General features: G+C 35.3%; 1 protein-coding gene across 7 annotated transcripts in view; it reads left to right on the forward strand.

Moving 5' to 3' along the window:
* RC3H2 (ring finger and CCCH-type domains 2) overlaps window positions 1–19,257 on the forward strand; it is a 65,256-nt gene extending 45,999 nt beyond the window's left edge. For 4 of the 7 annotated variants that reach the window (XM_081261180.1, XM_081261175.1, XM_081261174.1 and 1 more), the window contains 11 exons: window positions 4,507–4,721; window positions 7,108–7,541; window positions 8,117–8,284; window positions 10,954–11,100; window positions 11,433–11,646; window positions 11,888–11,972; window positions 12,234–12,315; window positions 12,414–12,548; window positions 12,896–13,003; window positions 13,098–13,246; window positions 13,895–19,257. In XM_081261180.1, coding sequence (XP_081117306.1) covers window positions 4,507–4,721; window positions 7,108–7,541; window positions 8,117–8,284; window positions 10,954–11,100; window positions 11,433–11,646; window positions 11,888–11,972; window positions 12,234–12,315; window positions 12,414–12,548; window positions 12,896–13,003; window positions 13,098–13,246; window positions 13,895–14,090 — 1,933 coding nt within the window. In that variant the 3' untranslated portion in view covers window positions 14,091–19,257. The remainder of the gene's footprint in view (window positions 1–4,506; window positions 4,722–7,107; window positions 7,542–8,116; window positions 8,285–10,953; window positions 11,101–11,432; window positions 11,647–11,887; window positions 11,973–12,233; window positions 12,316–12,413; window positions 12,549–12,895; window positions 13,004–13,097; window positions 13,247–13,894) is intronic. The other 3 variants (XM_081261177.1, XM_081261179.1, XM_081261178.1) reach the window with 3 other exon arrangements.
* Window positions 19,258–22,374: the final 3,117 nt, after the last annotated feature.

Genomic DNA, 22,374 nt, shown 5'->3' on the forward strand with positions numbered 1-22,374 from the left:
ATACCATATTTCCTTGAACTTCAGGAATGATGCCAGGTGCCAGAAAGGAACTAAGTAGAAACCTAAACAGGTAAGAGGCTCAGCCTCTAGCCCTATTTAAATCAAAGCACTTTTACTTCATACTTTACAATGATGCATAGTAATAAAGAAAGAGGGGAATCTTTGTAGCAAAACTCTTTGGGCTCACATTATAGTTCACTGCTTCTCAACTTTAATCTTTCTTCCTTAGTTTACCCATTCATAAAATTAGAATACCTATTTGATGGACTGGGGTGGAACATATGCCCAGCATTTACTAGGCCCTGGCCTCAATTCCCAGCTATATACATACACGCATGCACAAACACACATCACCCACACACATTATAAAAGAACACCTACTTCATATATTGGTTATTAGAATTAGATGAGTTTACTGCTTTGTGTACTTTAAACTGTATCTTATGGTTAGTAAGCACTCAATGAACATCTGCCTCATCATTATTATTATTTTTACCAGCATTATTGTTGTTGGGTGTCAGCATGAGATTGATTTAGCAAAAGGTTTTGTTGCCTTAATAAAAATGTTTTAAGCCAGGTGCAGTGGTGCACCCCTATAATTCTAGCAACTGGGGAGGTTGAGACAGGAGGATCACAAGTTCCAGGCCACTCTCGACAATTTAATTAGATCCTTTCTCAAGGTAAAAATTAAAAGGATTGCAGATGTATCCCCTGGATTCAGTCCCATATATGAGAGAGAGAGAGAGAGAGAGAGAGAGAGAGAGAGAGAGAGAGAAGAAGAAGAAGAAGAAGAAGAAGAAGAAGAAGAAGAAGAAGAAGAAGAAGAAGAAGAAGAAGAAGAAGTAGTAGTAGTAGTAGTAGTAGTAGTAGTAGTAGTGGTGTTAGGTCTGGGTGGTATGTTGCTCAGTGGTAGAGCACTTTCCTAGACCCTGGGTTCAATCCCCAGTACAACAAAGAAAAAAACTTTTAAAACTGCAGATGATTTGAAAAGTTATTTCTAATTCTAAAATCTCATACTTTGGTATTCTTTTGAGGTTTCAAATCTGAGTTAAAGTATTTTCAGATTTTTTGCCCATAAAGTCTGTCAGCATCTATTACATGAGTACTATACTGTGCTGTGCACACAGTAAACTGCTGCTCACTTCATCTAACAAAGGGTAAATAGGTAAAAAGTAATAATTCTCTACTTTTGCATATGATAGGGAAATTGTTTGTTAAAGGACCCTTATGATCTTCACTGAGCTATCTTACAAAAATATGTATCAAAAATATTGTCTAGTAAATATTATCTGTATACTTATTGTGCATTCCATTTTTAGCACAGTTAGAAATACCTGAGACATAAGATATCTCTGCCTTTAAGGGATTTAGGATGCTGTTGTTGTAGAGACAGCATTTACACAAATGAAGCACACTGGAGGGGGATTAAAGGTTAGGAAATTTTATATTGCTGGGAGAAACATGGGAGCAGATTTTAGACAAACAATAAAATGGGTTAAGTTATATGGAATACTGAGGAGACCAACCTTTTAGAAATAAAAGTTTATATTAGGAATTGGTGTAAAATAAGATTAGATAGCTAGATTGATGTTGGATTATGAGATCCTTATGTTGCATATGTTTGGGAAATTGACTTTTAAAGGGTTTTGGCAAGGTTAAAGTAAAACATTTTATATCCATACAGTGGAATATTGTTCATCAAGAAGAAGTACTGTTGTGTGTTATAGAATGGGTGAATCCACATTTTGCTAAGTGAAAGAAGTTGGATATAAAACACCACTTATAATTTCATTTATGTGAAATGTCCTAAACAGGCAAATCCATAGAAACAGAAAATAGATTAATGGTGGCTATGGACACAGGGTAGTGTTGGAATGGGAATTGAATGTTAATGTGTCAAGTTTCTCTAGAGAATGATGAAAATATTTCAGAATTAAATAGTGGTGACAGTTGGAAAATCTTGGGAATGTTCCAAAAGCCAATGAATTGCACACCTTCGAAGGGTGAATTATAGATCAATTTTTAGTTTATTTTTCTTTGTGATACTTTACCACTGAGCTATCTCCCTGGCCCCTATATCTCAATTTTTTAAAAAGTACATTAACAGTGAAAAAGCTGCTGATAATAAATTTTTCATTTATTATGGGTCACCTAATAAGTGCTAAATACCAGGCCAGCTGGTGTAGCTAATGAAAATGAGCTGTGGATATATACCTTGCCTCCAGAGGTCTTCCAGTGTAGTCTGGGAGATGGACATGTAAATAGATATCATATAATATAATCTGAAAAGTTCTGCAATGAAATTTGTATTCCAGTTGTTATTGGAACACAGGAAAAAGGATAACTAATTCTTTTTTTTTTTTACTTGTTCTAATTAGTAAAATGCACTTTAATACATCATATATAGATGGAGTATAATTTCTCATTCTTCTGGTTGTACATGATGTAGAATCCCACTGGTCAATAGGGTAATAATGTCTGTCTGATTCATTCTACTATCTTTCCTACCCCCATACATCCTCCCCTCCCTTCACTTCCCTCCACCTAAGGATAACTAATTCTACAGGGAGATATTGTGGAAGACTTTTAGAGGTAAAGTGACAACACCTGAACTAGTTCTAAAAGTATGCATAGCAAGGCAGGAAGATCTTTGTGGATAGAGGAAGCAACACAAGCAAAAACATGGAGTTACAAGGGGAGTTGTTTGGAAGGAAAACCTAGTATCCTGGAAATCATCTAGGATAAAACTAATTACCACTTATAATTTCATTTATGTGAAATGAAACTAATCATCTATCTCCCTGACTAGTATGTAGCTGAAGATTAATTAGCTTTGTCCTGAAGTCTGGATTTTGGGGATAGCTTGAATGCTTTTCTGAGGTTACATTTACCTTTTTTTATGATAAATCTTTATGAATTTTTATGATAAATCTTATTTTTATGATAAATCTTATTTGCCATTTCAAAGTACTAATTCAGATTTTTAGTATATAACATTTTGAGATGGAACGACCAGATTATCTATGTAGAACACTTAGTATAGTGCCTAAAATGTATTCAGTTACTGTTCTGTAAATGTTGTTATCATTATTAAAAGGAAATTCTAATCATTTTCCTATTGCTTGTGTTTAACTTAAAGAATAAACAAAACCCTAAAATATCTTTAAACTCCAAGCCAAGATATTTGTATTTACTGTTTTACCCACATTTCCTTATTTATTTTCTACCTTTTTTTTTTTTTTTTTTTTTTTAGATAGTGCTAGGGACTGAACCCGTGTCCTTACCACTGAGCTATTACCCCCAGCTCTATTTTCTACTTTCTTTTTTTTTTTTTTTTTTTTTTTTTTTTTTTGGTACCTGGGATTGAACCCAGTGGCGATTAACCACTGAGCCACATCCCGAGCCCTTTTTTATATTTTATTTAGAGACATAATCTTTCTGAGTTGCTTAGAACTTCGCCAAATTGCTGAGGCTGGTTTTGAACTTGCAGTCTTTCTGCCTTGACCTCCCCAGCTGCTGAGATGGCAGGCATGTGTCATCATACCCATCCTATTTTCTACACTTTAAGATATAATTATACATAGAAATAAACATATGCTAGGCTTAAAGACAGTCTATACACTTTGTTGTTTATATTTGAGCATTAAAGGGACTTTTCTAGTTTAAGGGGAAATCCTCTTAAATCTGATTGGGAGCCAATATTCTGAATTCCTTCTTAATAACAAGATCATTTTCTTGAGTCACCACATATTTAAAAATAGCTTTGTTGAAGTTTGACTTCTTAAAGGGTAATAAGCTATGATAAGATGGTCTCAGCTGATTACTTGGTACTCAATCCAGAAAATTCTGTTTTGTTTAAAACAAGGTAAAAGGCTTGAGTATTTTGCATCATTTTAATGAGTTATTTCATTGGCATTTCATTCATTCAGCAGATGCTTACTGAGTATCTACTGTGTGCCAGGAGTTATTTTATCTGTCCAACAAGTGTTTACTACCTCTTAGGAATTGTTCTAGGTGCCAGGGATATGAGAATTAACAAAACAGACAAATAATTCTCTTATATTACATTTCAGCTAATCTAATCCTTAATAGAGAACAACTCTTGCTTACTATGTCTGTCTTATTTGTCCCAAAGAATTCTACTGGTTGACTGATGTTTTTCTTGGGAACTTATTAAACAGAATTTTTTTTTATTTTTTTTTAATTTCCTTTAGGAAAAATCTTTGTTTAAAAGGCGTAAAAGGGACTGATGAGTCACCATATTGCCTAGTATTTGTTTTCATTTCTTGTTTCCCACACCAGAATATAAGATGTTACTATAATCTTGTAAATTATCAGTATAAGGTGATAGTGAAAATCTTTGCCTTTATTTATTACTGGAAATATCTGAAGTGTTTTCTATTAATAGCTTCACTGTTTTAAGTTTATGAAAAATTTCTACAGAGAAAGACTTAACAGTCATAGATAGTGATTTACTCTCTGCCCTTTGTTATATTTTCTCTCCAGTAAAATTGGTTCTCCACCCAAGACTCCTGTAAGTAACATAACTGCTACCTCAGCTGGGCCCTCTAATGTTGGAACAGAACTGAATTCTGTGCCTCCAAAATCCAGCCCATTTCTCACTAGAGTACCAGTATACCCTCAGCATTCTGAAAACATTCAGTATTTTCAAGATCCAAGGACTCAGATACCTTTTGAAGTCCCACAGTACCCACAGACAGGTAAGTAATTTTAGATAATTCTAAGAAAAAAAAGAAACTGTCATCTAACATTTGTTATAATAAATGAGTGAATAATTTATATTTTCCTAGAATGTTTGCATTAAAAAGTTAATCTTTTTGACGTTAATATGACCTGTAAGTTTTCTCCCTGATGTAAAAATCTTTGATTCTAGATGCCAGTATATAGATTTTCATTAATATATATATTGTGAATACACAGGAAGAGACTCAATGATAGGTAATTCAAAGGGGTGGTTAAAACATGAGCTTATATGTCATCTTAACCAAAGAACAATAAAACTAGAAAACTGACAAGAGAAAAGAAAAGGAGCCCAGTATCCAAGTGCATGCCTGTAATCAGAGACTCAGGCCAGCCTCAACAACTTAGCAAGATGCTGTCTCAAAATAAAAAGGGCTGGCAGAGTGGCTCCGTGGTAGAGGTTCTATGGCTTCAGTCTCTAGTACCACCAAAATAAAAAGGAAAAGGACTTCAAATTTCTAGTGTGGCACATTGTGGGAAGCTAGATAAATGGGGGATCTACTGGAGGATAAGGGGTCAGTAAGGTTTTTATGGTTCCCGTGGTGCCACCTTCAGGCCAATAAGAATCTAAAATTGTCTCTGGTGATTACAATTACAAATGTTATATACTGTGTTTAGGCATATAGGAAGAAGACAGAGATCTTTTTTCTTGGTTTTGCTGCTTTTCATTTGTCTTCAGCTCAAAATAATCCTTGTGCAAAAAGTTATACATCATGGTATTCTGCCACCCTTTAGTCTATGCCTGTTTTGTTTCCTTTCTTTTTAGTAAGTGATACAAAAACATAAAAATTATATATATTAATGGAGTACCATGTGATATATTGATAATGTGTTTACATTGTATTAAAGTTTAAATCAGGTTAAACATACCCATCTCCTTAAATATATATCGTTTCTTTATGATGAAAACATTCAAAAATTCTTTCTTCTAGCTTTTTGAAAAATATCTAGTACATAGTTAATGTCTATAGTCACCCAAAATCCTTTCTTCTAGCTCTTTGAAATATGTGTAGTACATAATTGGTATCTATAGTCACCCTACTGTGCAGTAACACACCAGAACTTCTTACTCCTAACTAACTGTAACCCCATCTCTCTCTTCCCCCTACTCTCTCTAACCTCTGGAGAAAGTATGGTAACCACCATATATGAGGTCAATTATTTAGATTCCATGTATGAGTGAGATCTTGCAATACTTGGTTTTCTGTGCTTAGGTTATGTGACTTAACATTATGATTTCCAGTTCCATCCATGTTGTCACACATGGCAGGATTTTATCCTTTTTAATGACTATACTAATTTACTTTCTCGCTAACGTGTACAAGGGTTCCCTGTTCTCCACTTCCTCACTAGCACTTGCTTGTGGTTAGCATTTTTGATAATAGCCATTCTGACTGGAGTGAGTTTGTGTTTTCCTGATTATTAGTGATGTTGAGCATTTCTGCACATACATGTTGTCCATTTGTGTGTCTTCTTTTGAAAAATGTTTATTTGGGTCTATTGCTTATATTTTTGGGGTAATTTGTTTTACTATTAAATATTCTGATACCTTTTATATTCTGGGTATTAACCCCCTCTCAGATATAAATTTTATAAATATTTTCTCTCATTCTATAGGTTGCCTTTGCACTCTGATGATTGTTTCCATTGATGAGGAAAAGCTTTATTGATACAATTCTATTGTCTGTTTTTGTCTTTGTTTCCTGTGTGCTTAAAATTATAAATTGTCTAAAAAATCCTTGCTCATTCCAATGTCCTAAAGCATTTCCCCTTTGTTTTCTTTTGGCACTTTCATAGTTAAGTCTTTCGTACATTTTGAGTTGATTTTTAGACTAGTTAGAGATAGGGATCTGGTTTCATTCTTCTGCATGTGAATATCAAGATACCAATCAAATAGAGTCCCATGAATAACTTTTCAAGGCATTCTGTAAATTCCCTGAAATGATATGCAAATTATATTACTTATGTATGCTTATATACAATTTTGGAAAGAAAGTGAACAATTTATATGGATTTTATAAGAGGTCTTTGACCTCTGCTCCCAAAATGGTTAATAAGATTCAATGATGTAATAATTGAAAATCTATAGCAGTGGCTACCCTAAAGGAAATCTACCAGCCATCTGTTAATAGCTCTGTCAGATGTTTGTAAGGAGCAGTTTAACAAAGTGTTAACTGTTAATGATTTTCATATAATGGTATCTTGAAAATGTGTAGCTTCTTTACAGGTAAATAACAGTGCTTACTATTATATTTCCTCTGATTAAAGGCTACTTTAATTTAAACCATTATAAAATGTTGAATTTTACTAAGATAACATTAAATATTCCTCTTTCCAATTTTCAAGGATACTACCCACCACCTCCAACGGTACCAGCTGGTGTGGCTCCCTGTGTTCCTCGCTTTGTGAGGTCCAATAATGTTCCAGAGTCCTCCCTCCCACCTGCTTCCATACCATATGCCGATCATTACAGTACATTTTCCCCTCGAGATCGAATGAATTCTTCTCCTTACCAACCTCCTCCTCCTCAGCAGTATGGACCAGTTCCTCCAGTACCTTCTGGAATGTATGCTCCTGTGTACGACAGCAGGCGCATCTGGCGTCCACCCATGTACCAACGAGATGACATTATTAGAAGCAATTCTTTACCTCCAATGGATGTGATGCACTCATCTGTCTATCAGACATCTTTGAGGGAAAGATATAACTCGTTAGATGGATATTATTCAGTGGCTTGTCAGCCACCAAGTGAGCCAAGGACGACGGTGCCTTTACCAAGGGTAAGTGATAATGGAAATAGAAATGCTACAGTAGGGTAGAAAAAGAGCCAGTGTATGGAGTCAAACCACCCAGACTCCTGACTTCTCCTCTTACTCATTGCTTGACTTACAAAAGTTACTTGACCTCCCTATGCTTCAGTTTTTTCTTCTGTTTGGTAGAAATAATAGTACCTACCTCATAAGGCTATTGTGAGAATTAAATTAGAAAAACAAAGCTCTTAGTACTAGGCCTGATACATATGGCACATGCTCAATAAATATGTTCCAATAGGAAACTGATAGGAAGATAAAAAGTGATCTCAAATATAAGGACAGAGCCTTTTTTTCAGTATCTATGTATATACAAATGACTTCACTACTAAAAAGTGCTCAGATTTCACTTAATATCAGTTGAATAAATATTAAACTTTCTGTTAAATGTGGAGAATAGACTAGGAGACTTTCCTGCTTTTTTTTTTTATTTTTTTCGTGTCCCAGCAATATCATAAACTGTTTACATTATTTTCACAGAGCATAGTTGAATTTATTCACTACTCCCTAGATGATCAAGATTGTTTCTTTTATCCCCCACTTAGGAACCTTGTGGTCATTTGAAAACCAGTTGCGAGGAGCAGATACGAAGAAAGCCAGATCAGTGGGCACAGTACCACACTCAGAAAGCACCTGTCTCTTCAACTCTTCCTGTTGCAACACAGTCACCAACACCACCTTCTCCTCTATTCAGTGTAGACTTCCGCACAGATGTAAGAAAGGTTTTAATCACTTGATTTGTGGGATCGGTCAAATAGCTGACTTCAAATTATTCAAATCAGGGCTAGCTATTTGGGATATTTTGCAGTGGTTTGATGTGCAGTTGAATTTAGTTCAATAAACAGTGAGTGTATAAACAGAATGAGTGTCAACATATAACAAACATACAGTGGTTAGTTAAGTATTAGGAGACTCTGAAGACCATTGAGGCATAGTCCTTTACCAAGAATTCAGGATCTTTTCAGCAGTATAGTTTTTATTTTTATGCTGTGCTTTTTGTTTGTTTTATTTGGTGATACTGATCAAACCCAAAGCATTACATACTCCTTACCACTAAGGTGTACACCAAGACCCAATTGATGGGTGCTTAGCATGCTGGAGGTCCTGGTTTTGACCCCAGCACCTCCCCAAATTAAGATTTATATGTGTCATTCATCGAATACTTACTCATTCCAGGCACTATACTAAGCATTTTCACAATGCTATTTTATTTAATTCTCACAAAAACCTTAAGGGGCAGGTATTATCCTTATTTTATAGATTAAGATTCCTACTCAGAGAAGGATCTTTCAGCCTATAAGTAGCTAGTGTTTGTATCCCAGTCTTATCTGAGGCATTTTTCTTCTGTTCTTCACAAGAGGTCCAGAATTGCTTATTATTCCTGCCATTTACATCACTGTTAATTATTGTTCTTGGCAATATAAAACAAGTTTTTTGTGCCAGGATGATTTCAGTTTAAACTGCTGTTTTTAGTACTGTTATATTTAGAGAAAGATAGTTATTTTTTTAAAACATTTCCTCTAGTTTACTCCCCACTCCCAGAGGTTCTGATATAAAATATTTTTTTCCAAGTCTTTTTAAATTTTAAACAAACACAAATTTAGAGAATAATGAACTCCATGTACTCATCATTACCCATCATCCAGCTTCCACAACTGTCACCTTAGCCAAACTTGTTCCAACTGGATTTTGGGGGCAGAGAGTACCAGGGATTGAATTTAGGGGCACTCAACCACTGAGCCACATTTTGTGTTTTATTTAAAGACAGGGTCTCACTAAGTTGCTTAGTGCCTCCCTTTTGCTGGGGCCGGCTTTGGAATTGTGATCTTCCTGCTTCAGCCTCCCAAGCTTCGGGGATTACAAACTTGCTCCACTGTACTCTGCCCAACTGGATTATTTTGAAGTCATCCTAGATACAGTTTTTTTTTTTTTTTTTTTTTTTTAAAGAGAGAGTGAGAGAGGAGAGAGAGAGAGAGAGAAGAGAATTTTTAATATTTATTTTTTTTTAGTTCTCGGCGGACACAACATCTTTGTTGGTATGTGGTGCTGAGGATCGAACCCGGGCCGCACGCATACCAGGCGAGCGCGCTACCGCTTGAGCCACATCCCCAGCCCCTAGATACAGTTTTTTTGCCCATAAATATTTCAGTAAAGCATGCAACTTTTAAACTAGATTCAAATTTGTCTCTCCAAACTTACACTTCCTCAAAGCAGATAAACATCTTAGCAACAGAGCAGTAGAACTGCCACTTGCTTGATAGAAAAAATATGTTTTTGCCAGGTTTAATGGCACATGCCTATAATCTCAGTGGTTTGAGAGGCTGAGACATTCGTATCACAACTTCAGAGTCATCCTCAGCAATTTGTTTGGTTTTTTTTTTAACTATTTTTTTTAATATTTATTTTTTATTTTTTCGGCGGACACAACATCTTTGTTTTGTATATGGTGCTGAGGATCGAACCCGGGCCGCACGCATGCCAGGCAAGCGCGCTACCGCTTGAGCCACATCCCCAGCCCGTTCATCCTCAGCAATTTGGCAAGGCCCTACACAACTTAGTAAGACCCTGTCTCAAAATTTTAAAAAAGGAATGGGGAGGCTGGGGATGTGGCTCAGTGGTCAAGTGTAACTTAACACCTGGGTTCAATCCCTGGTACCAAAATAAAAAAGAAAAATATTTTCATTTTTTTATGTACTGATTTAGGAAATAAGTATTTTCCTGAGATTCAGATCTGCTATCAGCTAGCAAGATGACTTGGAACAAGTTACTTTAACCTTTTATTTTTATTTTATTTTATTTTTTTAATGTGGTGTTGAGTATCGACATCACATCAGTACATCACAAATGCTAGGCAAGTGCTCTATTACCACTGAACTGCAACCCCAGCCCCTATTTTAACGTTTTAACAATTCTTACAAATTTAGTATTCTGGTCCCTTAATATTCTTTATAGTACCTTTAAAATTTATTCTTCTCTTTTTCTAGCTCTGGAGCCACATTTGAATTCCTTCTGTTCTTTATTTAGTACTGTGTGGTTTATCAGTTATGTTCCTTTATTCACACATGTTGTTTTCTTCTCAAGAAAATTATAAACTTTAAGACATGGACTGTGATCTCTGTGCCTATGTATTTATTTTCTTTTGCCTTTTAAATTTTTTTAGCACACTCTGTTCCATGTCTGCAACAGATTATAAATATTTATTGATTGGTTTTGATAATATTAGTCAGGAGTTTCTTCTCAGCACTTAAAGGACAAAGTAAAAAGAAACTGTGCTGTTATTGAAAGTACAATTGTTAATTTAATAGTTACTTTATATTAGTTAGAAGTTTGTAAGTTTAAGTTTCATACTGTCTTCTTTTTTTCTCCTCCTCTCCCCAATCAGTTCTCTGAGACTGTGAGTGGTACAAAATTTGAAGAAGATCATCTTTCCCATTATTCTCCCTGGTCCTGTGGTACCATAGGCTCCTGCATAAATGCCATCGATTCAGAGCCGAAAGATGTAATTGCTAATTCAAATGCTGTGTTAATGGTATGATTTTTCTGGGGTGGGAAATTTGGGGGTGGGGAAGATAATGCATGTTGACTCAAGTTTTAGAATGAATGGTTTTATCTTCCTGTTGCTTTGCAGTTCTGTAAGCATCAGGGTTATATTTAGGTAAGTCTGAAATAAATTGCATTTAATGTTTAAAGTACATGAACAGTTCTCTGGTTTAGTATAGTTGTTGGATTATTATTGAGATCTACAGCAGGTGTTAAATTTACCAAAAAGCAACTGATTATAGATCTTTTGATAACGTATACTGTACCACTAATTCAAGTAATTGCCAGCAGTCTTTTATTGATATTCTTTGGTTCATGCAGGACCTGGACAGTGGAGATGTTAAGAGAAGAGTGCATTTATTTGAAACTCAGAGAAGGACAAAAGAAGAAGATCCAATAATTCCCTTTAGTGATGGACCTATCATCTCAAAATGGGGTGCAATTTCCCGATCTTCACGCACAGGTTACCATACTACGGATCCTGTCCAGGCTACTGCTTCCCAAGGAAGTGCAACTAAGCCCATCAGTGTATCGGGTAATCCATTTAATTAATATTTACCCTGATATATTCTAATCTCTGTGCTTTTATTCCCCAGTCAATGAGACCAATAACATTTCCTTCCATTTAATAATCATAGTAAACTTAGATTTAAATGGTTTAATCAGGATCTTGTAGCTAGTGGGATAAAATACACATCATTTTTGAAAAGTATAATTCACATCTGTACACTGATTTTTCATATTTCTATTCATTGTTTCTTTCTATCTTTCTATAGATTATGTCCCTTATGTCAATGCTGTTGATTCAAGGTGGAGTTCATATGGCAGTGAGGCCACATCATCAGCACACTATATTGAACGGTAACATTACTCTTAATTCTTTAGGATTCTCCATTGTCAGACTTGTTTGCATCCTCAGAATATAAAACCTACCCCGAGTTGTCCATAAAATATGCTTAGCTAATTTGAGCTATGTAATAAATGTCTGAAGAAAAGTTTACATTGGGAATATTGACTGAAAGTTTGAGAGTTGGTCAGTCACATACAGCATATTATGGTCATTATTGCTTTGATTGCTGCATGTATTTCATTTTATTACAATAAACATATTTCTCTTTAAAGGGATAGATTCATTGTTACTGATTTATCTGGTCATAGAAAGCATTCCAGTACTGGAGACCTTTTGAGCATTGAACTTCAGCAGGTAAGCTCTATATAACTCAGTTTTGATTTTTAAAACCTAGGATGATGATTGAAAGCTCTAGTTAGCAGCTAAGTTTGTTTTCCTCTCTTCTCGTGTAGGCCAAGAGTAACTCATTACTTCTTCAGAGGGAGGCTAATGCTCTTGCCATGCAACAGAAGTGGAATTCCCTGGATGAAGGCCGTCACCTTACCTTAAATCTTTTAAGCAAGGAGATTGAACTGAGAAATGGAGAGGTAAAGAAACTGAACCTCTGGGATGGGGGTGTAGCTCAGTTGGTAGAGCTTGTCTCGCAAGCACAAGGCCCTGGGTTTAATCCCCATTATCAAAAAAAGACAGAAACTGAACCTCTCAGCTTCATGCTATTTGCTCTCTGCTGCAGCCCATTGGTTTATACCATTATTTTAGTGCATTTTAGTGTTCCTTTTTCTGGTCGACTATTGATTACACTTAAAATTTATATTAAAAATGAGATTGTAGTCTTAGATTTCCTAACTCATTCTTTAGTTAAATTATTGGGATTCCCACTTTAAATTAAAGGGACACCCTACAGATATAAAATTAGTATTTTTCTTATTTACAGAGTGATTATACCGAAGATGCAGCAGATACTAAGCCTGATAGAGATATTGAGTTAGAGCTTTCAGCACTTGATACTGATGAACCTGATGGACAAAGTGAACAAATTGAAGTAAGTGCCACAGTTACTTAGAAGGCTTTGTTCATTGGAAATTAGAAAGTGTAAGTTACTTTGATTCCAAAGGATTAACACTTTGTTTTCCTAGGAAATCCTGGACATGCAACTTGGTATCAGTTCTCAAAATGATCAGTTGCTAAATGGAACTGCAGTTGAAAATGGGCATCCAGTCCAGCAGCACCAGAAGGAGCCACTAAATCAGAAGAGACAGAGTTTAGGTGAAGATCATGTGATTCTGTGAGTGTTAGACAGAAAATTCATAACCAGTGGGCACAGGGCATGAATAAATAGAGAAATAGCTACTGTATTAGTTTCAATTTTGCTTCATGTTATGAGAAAAAAACTTTATATATAATAGGGTAGTGATTTTTGATCAGTCTGGATTTTTAGGGGAAAAGGTGAATTTGAACTAACAGAGTAGTCCATTGTAGTAACATGAAACTTGTTTTTTTTATCGGGATAAAAGTTAGTTTGTGCTCCAATATTAGGTTAGTCTTCAGTTTGGGCATACTTCTAGGCTACAGAATGGAGAATTAGAACCTAAATGAAGTGTTTCTTATTTTTAAAATCATTTTAAGATTTTCTTGGATACCATATTGCCATTTTGTATAATTTCTGCCCAAAATATGAGTTTAATCTTGAACCTGACAGTTTGTATGGCCTTAAACTAATCAGTATTTTAATTTTTTATTGTATTTTTTGGAAAATGGGACTTTTTAATGATTTCTGATTTTTTTTTCTGATATTTTTTATTGATAAAGAAGACTTGCTTTTTGCTGGGGAATCTTGAAAGTTTGATATAAATTTCATTAAGCCTATATGGTTATTCTTAAAAAGTTTTCACTTAAAGCTAATTTGTTTTCATTGTCATTTATTTTCTCTCAGGGAGGAGCAAAAAACAATTCTGCCAGTAACTTCTTGCTTTAACCATCCACTTCCAGTGTCTATTAGCAATGCAAGTTGCCTCCCCATCACCACATCGGTCAGTGTTGGCAGCCTCATTCTGAAAACTCATGTTATGTCCGAAGATAAAAATGACTTTTTAAAACCTGTTGCAAATGGGAAGATGGTTAACAGCTGAAAGGAGGTTCATCTTTCAAATTTGTGACCACACCATGGAAGCATTTACACTAGCTTTTTATATATATAATATATATTATATAATGTATATTTTTTTTAAAAAAAAAGATATTACTGGGGGCATCCATTTCCTGTGGACTCTTTGATACTTCAAGCCCTCTTGCATTATTAGCATTATGAAAAAAAAAAAAAGAAAATTTACTTTACTAGGGTAATACGTTCACTTTCCAGAAGTTATTGGAATTTGGACAACATTTAACTTAAGCTTCAAGCAGCTTTTTATGAGTTTGTAGCAATCCGGTGCAGTAACTGAGCCATTTCCTACTTAAATGGCTTCTATAGAAAATTAACAACTCAGTTATTAAACTAGCAGGATCCTACAATGATACATCTAGTGAAAGTAGACTTAATTAACTTATTTATTTCTATTTTATGTTTCACTGAGAGAAATTTCCATCTCATTCCAGCTGCTTTATTTATCTTTTTCATGGGACTTTGCATGAATTTTTTTTCTTTTTTCTTTTCTTTCTTTCTTTTTTCTTTTTTTTTCTTTTTTTTTTTTTTTTAATTTTGAAGAGTGGAGTTAGACGTTCTTACCATAGAATTTTACAGGGTTATATACTAGCTTTCTTTACTGCATTATATGTAGGAGTGTGGTGCAGTGCTTTTATCTGTAGCATTTAATTTTTTTGATTTTCCATTTTTCAAAAATAGTTTCTGCTTTATTAATATTTACACACAGGCTACTTGTTGAAGTAATTAATTAAAAATATAACCAAGTGCCTAAGTCTTTCAGCTGATGTACTAGATATTAAATTCTCCTAAGTTATGCAGAATCGTTTTTACAATTTTGATAAATTATGCACTAATGTAATGGCAGTTTTTTAAAATGCAGATTTAAGCCTGTACATTATTGAATCTGATGACTTGGCAAAAGAATCAGGTGCTTTCAGCTTTCTTGAGAAAACCCTGTATGTAGCGTTTGCACTGACTAACAAGATGGTATTGCTGGGTTTTTAATTTAAAATAATTAATTTGGATGTTCATTGCATTATCTTGGTTAAATATTGTTTATTGTTACTTCATGTTGGGGTTTTAATTTTCCTTATTTTCTGACTGTTAGGTTGATAAGACTATGAACCATGTATAATAGAACATTGGCTAACATTTACTCATACTTAAAAACATGAATAATATCTGCCCTGCCATAATGTGACTGAAATTGTTTTGACTTGGCATCTGAAAGTATGCAGTATGTTCAACCAGCCGTGCCTCAGATTTGTAGGAGGTATTTTATTGAAACATAAATTTCAGTCAACATTTGAAAACAAAAGCTGGGCATTCCTTCCTGGTGATCTTGCCTATAGTTTGTCTTTTTGTTTTTCCTTCATTTCTTTAAGATTAGTTTGACTTTTATTATTATTTTTTTAATTAACTTCTGTGAAGTTGTTTACTCTGAAAATTGTACTGGAATATTTTAAGCCAAGCTGATCTTTCACCAGGTGTACTGTATGTAAGGGCTTTTCCTGCTAGCAAGATGCTTAAACAGGATCATGTTATTGGTCGTCTGAGCTATTTAGTTATTTTACAAAACCACAGCATTGTATCAGATAAGATTTTGATAAAAGTTTTGTGCACATTTCCAGGGGTGGGAGGGTTGACATTTCCCTGAAATTTCTTGATCAGAATGAGTAAATACTGGTGTTTGATACCTGTCTTAATGAACATGCTCATAAGGTGACTGATAAGTTGTAAATATACCTGAGAAACAAAGGGGTAGTTTTGATATTCTGGTGTCAGTATGGAAGATCTTACACATTTATTTAATACTCAGATGTATGAAGATGTTTGTTTGTAGCATAACAGCACAGTAGCCTTGACTTAATTTCCTTTGGTTAGTATTATACCTTTTTGCCATGGCCAGTGCTCCCCATCCCTACAAAGACATTTTATTTATTTCACTCTATAATCCGAAATGAATAGGAACAAGAGTTTTAAACCATGTTATTACATTAACTTATTTCTGACATTATTAATTAGCCTAGGATATTACAGGAACATGATTGTTATATAATTTATATCAGAACCTTTCTATAAATATTACATTTTAAATGCTTCCATTGTACTTTATTTGCTGTTTGTAATTCTAAAAAGGATATGCAAACCAGTCTGTCTATTTCATGGATATTTAATAGTGAGATCTTCCATGTTGAAGGTAATGTATTTTTTTTTAAGATTTTAAAATTGCTATTTTGTTACAAAATAGAGACCTATTAACAGTTTGAGAGCTCCTTATGTGCCCTCAGGGAAAGAACCCTCTGTGCAACAGAACTACACAAAACATCTTCAGCACGTTCTGAGGGTGAATATATACTACATAAATTGATCTTGTGTATTTAACCTTATCTTTTTAATTTTAAAATTGAAATTTTGAAACTTGGTTGTGCTCTGCTGGAGGGGGTTGGGATAAACTGCTTAGGTGTTTGCCTACTTGTCCAGTAAATTACATTTGCATCACTGTATGTATATACCTGCCACCTTATTGGTATGTCACAGAACATTTATATTAAAACAATGCTTGTCTTGCAGCAGGTGATCCCATAAAACATAACTCCCTATTCTTAATATGTTGCTCTCTTTCTCATTAACAACATAGGAATTGTTTCTGTGTTGAGATTATTCTGCTTTGCATCTTTCTGTATGTGGTGGCCACCTTCTGCCTGTCATGGTAGATTTTAATGTGAAGTAAAGCCATTGGTTTCCTACCACTTTAGAAGAAAACAGCTCATCTAATCTTTCTTTAAAATGGTACCTACTCATGTCAAAAAGGAAAATTGTACAGTCAGACCTAGAGTATGACTTAACATTGAGGACCAGGGTCATTTGACCCTTTTACCAACATGTTGTGATGTACACATATTTGGAATCAAAGACTACAAAGCAACAGGAGAGAAAATTTTATAATGTTGGTAACTAAACTCTGTTGCCAATCAGGAAAAAGCAATCTGAGGTCTGGAAATCAGGAAGTGGTGGTTTCTTTCTTTTTTGTGTTTTTCTTTTTTGAATTTCTAAGTCTCATTCCAAAGTCCATTTGCCTCATTTAGATGCTATGGATGTAGTATCAGTAGTTCTTTTTGTGTGTGTGTGTGTGTGTGTGTGTGTGTGTGTGTGTGGGTGGTGTGTGGTGTGTGGTCTCATTTCATTTTATGAATTCTGAGAAAGTTATATATGTATTTCTTCCTAGTTGGTACCCAAACAAATCAGATTCCCTTGCCTTTGCTGCAGTGACTTACTTTCAATGCCATATGATGAACCAGTGTCATACATGAAAAGTTGTGCATTGTAATTTTCAAGAAAAGGTAGTTCATTAGGCCAGTGACACTGATTTTCCTCCTCTGTTAGGTCTTTAGTAAGAGAATAGTAATTGAAACTTCACATACTAAAACTGAAATTGTCACTCAGATTTCAAAGTGGTGTTAAGTACATAAGTAACATTCCAGTCTTACCTATTGGCTTGAGAAAATACAAAATGCACAGAAATTCATAGGAATTTTAAATTGAATCATTTAAACATTTTAAAACATATATTCTAAAAACCATCTGCCTTGCTTTTGCATTTTGAATGTTAAAGCCCATGTTGTCTCCTTAACAGGGGTGGAATTTGTAACAGTCAGATTCTGTGAGTTATTTCAAATTTGAATCTGAGTATTTCTTCCCTAGCTTCTTTAAGTCATTTTCTGAGCAGGCTGTCACCAGTATTGGTAACTGATCATTAAAGGGAAAAGTTGGATTGCAACTATGTATTAGTTTCCTGGAAGAACTTTCTTGTGTTTTAGTGAATGAAGAATGTTGATGGGATCACTTACTGTATGTAACTCCTACATAAGGACCCCTTCTGCAAGCAGAACACAAATGAGAGTGCTCATGGAGTATCCCATTTTCTGGATAAATAAGTTTGCTAGTAACTTCTTTATACTAGCAGTTTCTTTGTATCCCTTTGCTGGCAAGGGAATATAAGGAGTCAAGACCACAGATTAGAACACCCCACATTTGAGTAGAGATGTGTGTTTACTCCAAGAGCAGTTATTCCCCCCAAGTCCGAAACTAGCAGTTTGTGTGTGCACGCGCGCGCGTGTGTGTGTGTGTGTGTGTGTGTGTGTGTGTGTGTGTTGGGGTTTTGTTTTTTGTTTTTAACATAAAATTTAAAAAATATCCCCAAACCAGTGGAAAACAGACACTGGCTGCACTTAGTACTGCCAAAAGCCAAGGTCATTTGCACATATTCCATCAACCTGTCAAGAATTAGGCCTCACTTTATAACCCAAGGCATGGAAGTGCATGCATTCTCTTAGCTGGGCAAACAATTATACTGTAGTTGTGATACAACACATGTGGCTTTTATTTGTACTGCACATATCCACTGTACAGCCACTTGGGAGTATCGTGGTTAGCTTGCAGCAACTGCTGTCTGCATTTATACTGTTTATTGCATATTCTTTTCCCTGGAAGTGAAAGAGAAATGTTTTTCTTGTTGCATTGATTACACTTTATAAATTTGCTTAGCTGGAAAGTTTGGGAAAAGAGGCCTGTTTGTCAATTGTACAACCGATTGTGAAGCTCTAGTGTGAATATTTTTACGTCTGTATTAGACATTTTCTTTGCAAATCTATTGTTCGATTGAAATGTAAATGAAATTAAAGATGGTGTACACCCATCATGTAAAAAGCAGGCACCATCTCTAAGATGGATTTAATGCTCATTTTTAAGGCATATACTCAGCTTCTATTTAAAACTATAATTTAAAATAATTCTGTACAATGAAATGGGGAATATATATGGGAATAAATTCTATTCCATTTATTTCAATTTGAATTTCCAAATTGTAATGTTTCCCTTTGTGCTATAGGAATAGGATTAAATGGGGGAAGGCTAGGATTTATAAGGCCTGTATATGGGGGGAGGGCAGAGATGGAACAATGAGGGTTGTGATGATAGTGAATAGCAAAGAGTGAATTCTGTGTGTTTTTGCTGTAGCACTGAAGTGAAGAGATAATTAGCTTTGGCTGTTCACAAAATAGAGCATCATGATTTTCAGTGTTTGAGAGAAATTTGATGGAAAAGTTTGCAGTACTTGACATGTATTTGCATGCACAAAATAAAATTATTTGTCCACCTTAAAAGTTGTTTATTGTCAATGTTAAGTTTGTGGTATATTTAATTGTCTTAATTTTCTTGGTTTTTTTGGCTTAACAAAGCTACCAGAACACTCCTTAAGTGGGGATTTAAATGGTCACCTGCAGGACTGGGGATGTGGTTCAGTACTAGAGTACTTTCCTAGTATACATGAGGCCCTTGGTTTGATCCCCAGCATCATTTTACATATATATATAATATTTTATATATATATATATATTATATTATATATATATACATATGAAAACACACATCCATGTGTCATTGGGAAGGATCTGAAATGAATGAGTACACCCAAGGAGGCAAGGAGGTTGAAATATTCAATTCTATTTGTCACTGCATTTAAAATAGAGCACTTTTAGCCAGGTACAGTGCACATGCCTGTAATCCCAGTGGTTTAGGAATCTGAGGCAGGAGGATCACGAATTCAAAGCCAGCTTCAGCATGAGGTGCTAAGCAACTCAGTGAGACCTTGTCTCTAAGTAAAATACAAAATAGGACTGGGGATGTGGCTCAGTGGTTGAGCTTTCCTGAGTTCAATCCCCAGTAACCCCCCACCCCACACCAAGAAACAGCACTTTTTAAGTGGAAGACAAGGATGTAGATAATCACTGAGTTTGCAGTCAAGATAACTAATAACTAATGCCCACAAAATGTCAGAAGTATGAAGACAATTCTGTGGATCTCAGAATATGAATAGAGAATGGCCTGAATGAATCTAGACAGCATTTCTACTGGGCCTTGTGTAATTTTATTCATATGCTCATCTGATATATTTTAAGCCCCTGTCTGTGCTGATCATATAGGTTATTAAGGTGAATGAAACATGAGCCCTTTCTAAAATGAAGTTTTTAAAAATAGAAGCATGAGGTTTTTTTCTCCAGAAGCTCATAGAAAGACATTTCCCAAGCTTCCAGAGATTGATTCTTCTCTATGAGATGACTTCTGAAGATTTTGAAAACTGAGTAACATTTCACTGAACAAATGAGAGAAGAAAGCCTTACTTGTATGGCAACCCATGTGATTTTAATAATAATCCTTCTCTATCAATATTATAATACCTGTTTTATACTTGTTAATAGATGTTACGTAAATTGCCAAGATTCTATGACTAGAAGGTAGTGGAGAGTCAGATTTCTGATTCAGGTCTGTCCTTTTTCTACCTCCAAAAGAAGTCGTGATTGTGGTTGGATCCTATTTTTGCCTAAGTATTTACAGTGAAAGGGGTTTAAGGAACGTTGATTTACTGAGTGATGATATAGCTAACCCTTAGAGCACTTAATTTGTTCCAGACAGTTCTAAGTGCTGTAGTATATTATTTAGGACCATTATTGTTGCCATTTGCAGACGAGAAAACTGAGGCAGAGACCTTGGAGAATTTGCCCACGGTCACATAAACAGAAGATGGATGGGGAGTTCTTTGAAGGACATTGACTACCATACTAAAAAGAGACTCTGAGGGAGTTTTAGAAGTTGAAGAGTTTTCAGTAATAAAAAGATCACTTGGGCAGTAATGTGAAAGGTGAAGTTGGAGATAGAATAGCAGGGAGGCCAGGTCAACAATATATAAGCAAGAAGTGTTGATAGCATAAGCAGGGATGGAGGAAAATAAATGGAATTGAAAGTAGGACAGAGCATTATCTTTGGGTTTGGTAATGTAATTCCATATACAAAATTCCCTTTGTATATGGAATTACCTCTTGATGTTCATGTTTATGTTTTCCTCCCTTTCAATTATCATCTCTAAACACTAGAACCACTCTACAAGTCTGACATTTTGAAAGGTGCTCAATAAATGAAATACTGTCTATGGGCTTTGAGATTGGCTTTCCCCCCAACTCGGTATCATCCTTTGATATCTATCCACATTTTTGCATGTGTTTGTTCCTTATACCGCTTAGTATTCCCTGGCATGGAGATACCATGTTTTTTTTTTTTTTTTAACATTGACACATTAAAGGGTCAGGTTTCAGGGGGTTGAGTCTAGCTTCATGATGTCTGCTGTCAGCAGGTTGACTAACATCTAGGAATGCCATACCCAAAGGCAGAGCAAGAGAAGGGGACACATAAAGGACGTTTCCGTGGAACATTCTATCCCAAACAGGGCAAAGGGGTAGTATTACCAAGGAATAGGTGAGTGTAGCTCAACTCCCTGGGTGACACACCTACATCTGAAGACACGCCCTCAACTTCCTGGACCGGGACAATGTCCAGGTCACTACAAAACTTAGTGATGGGTCAACACCTTTTGCTTCAGGGTCAAAGCCTCTTGCTTCAGGATGCAAGGCACGAATCATTTAGAGTGGCTCCCCACTTAGGGCCTTGCTAAATTGCTGAGGTTGGTCTTGAACTTGTAATCCTCCTGCCTCAGCCTCCTGAGTCACTGGGACTATAGGCTTGTGCTGCCTCATCCAGCTCACAGGTGAATTCTATTAAACATTTAAGGAGAAATAATGCCAATTTTGCCAAAACTATTTCAGAAAGTAGAAGAGGATGGAACTTCCAAATAGTTTTATTAGGCTAACATGAGAGCAGAACCAGACAATATTACAAGGAAAATTTCAGATTAATATTCCTAATGAATAAAGATGTAAAAATCCTTAAGATGGGGCTGGGGATGTGGCTCAAGCGGTAGTGCGCTCGCCTGGCATGCGTGCGGCCCAGGTTCGATCCTCAGCACCACATACAGACAAAGATGTTGTGTCCGCCGATAACTAAAAAAATAAATATTAAAATTCTCTCTCTCTAAAAAATAAATAAATAAACCCTTAAAAAAATCCTTAAGATGTTATATGATAAGCATTTTAATATATAACACATATACATGATATATATGTATTATACACGCATGCAAATAAACATGAAGTATAATGCAAGTTCAAATAGAGTTTATTTCAGAATACAAATTTGGTTTAAAATTTGAAAATCTATGAGAACTTGTCTCAAAAAGGACTAAGGATATAGCTCAGAGGTAAAACACTCCTAGGTTCAATCACTGGTACCTGTCACCCCTCCCCCCAAAAAAAACATTAGAAAGAAATTTAGAGCTGCGTGCAGTTGTGCACGCCTGTAATCCCAATGGTTTCAGGAGG

Source organism: Spermophilus citellus, assembly GCF_964194105.1.
Source record: "Spermophilus citellus genome assembly, chromosome: 2".
Classification (NCBI taxonomy): domain Eukaryota; kingdom Metazoa; phylum Chordata; class Mammalia; order Rodentia; family Sciuridae; genus Spermophilus; species Spermophilus citellus.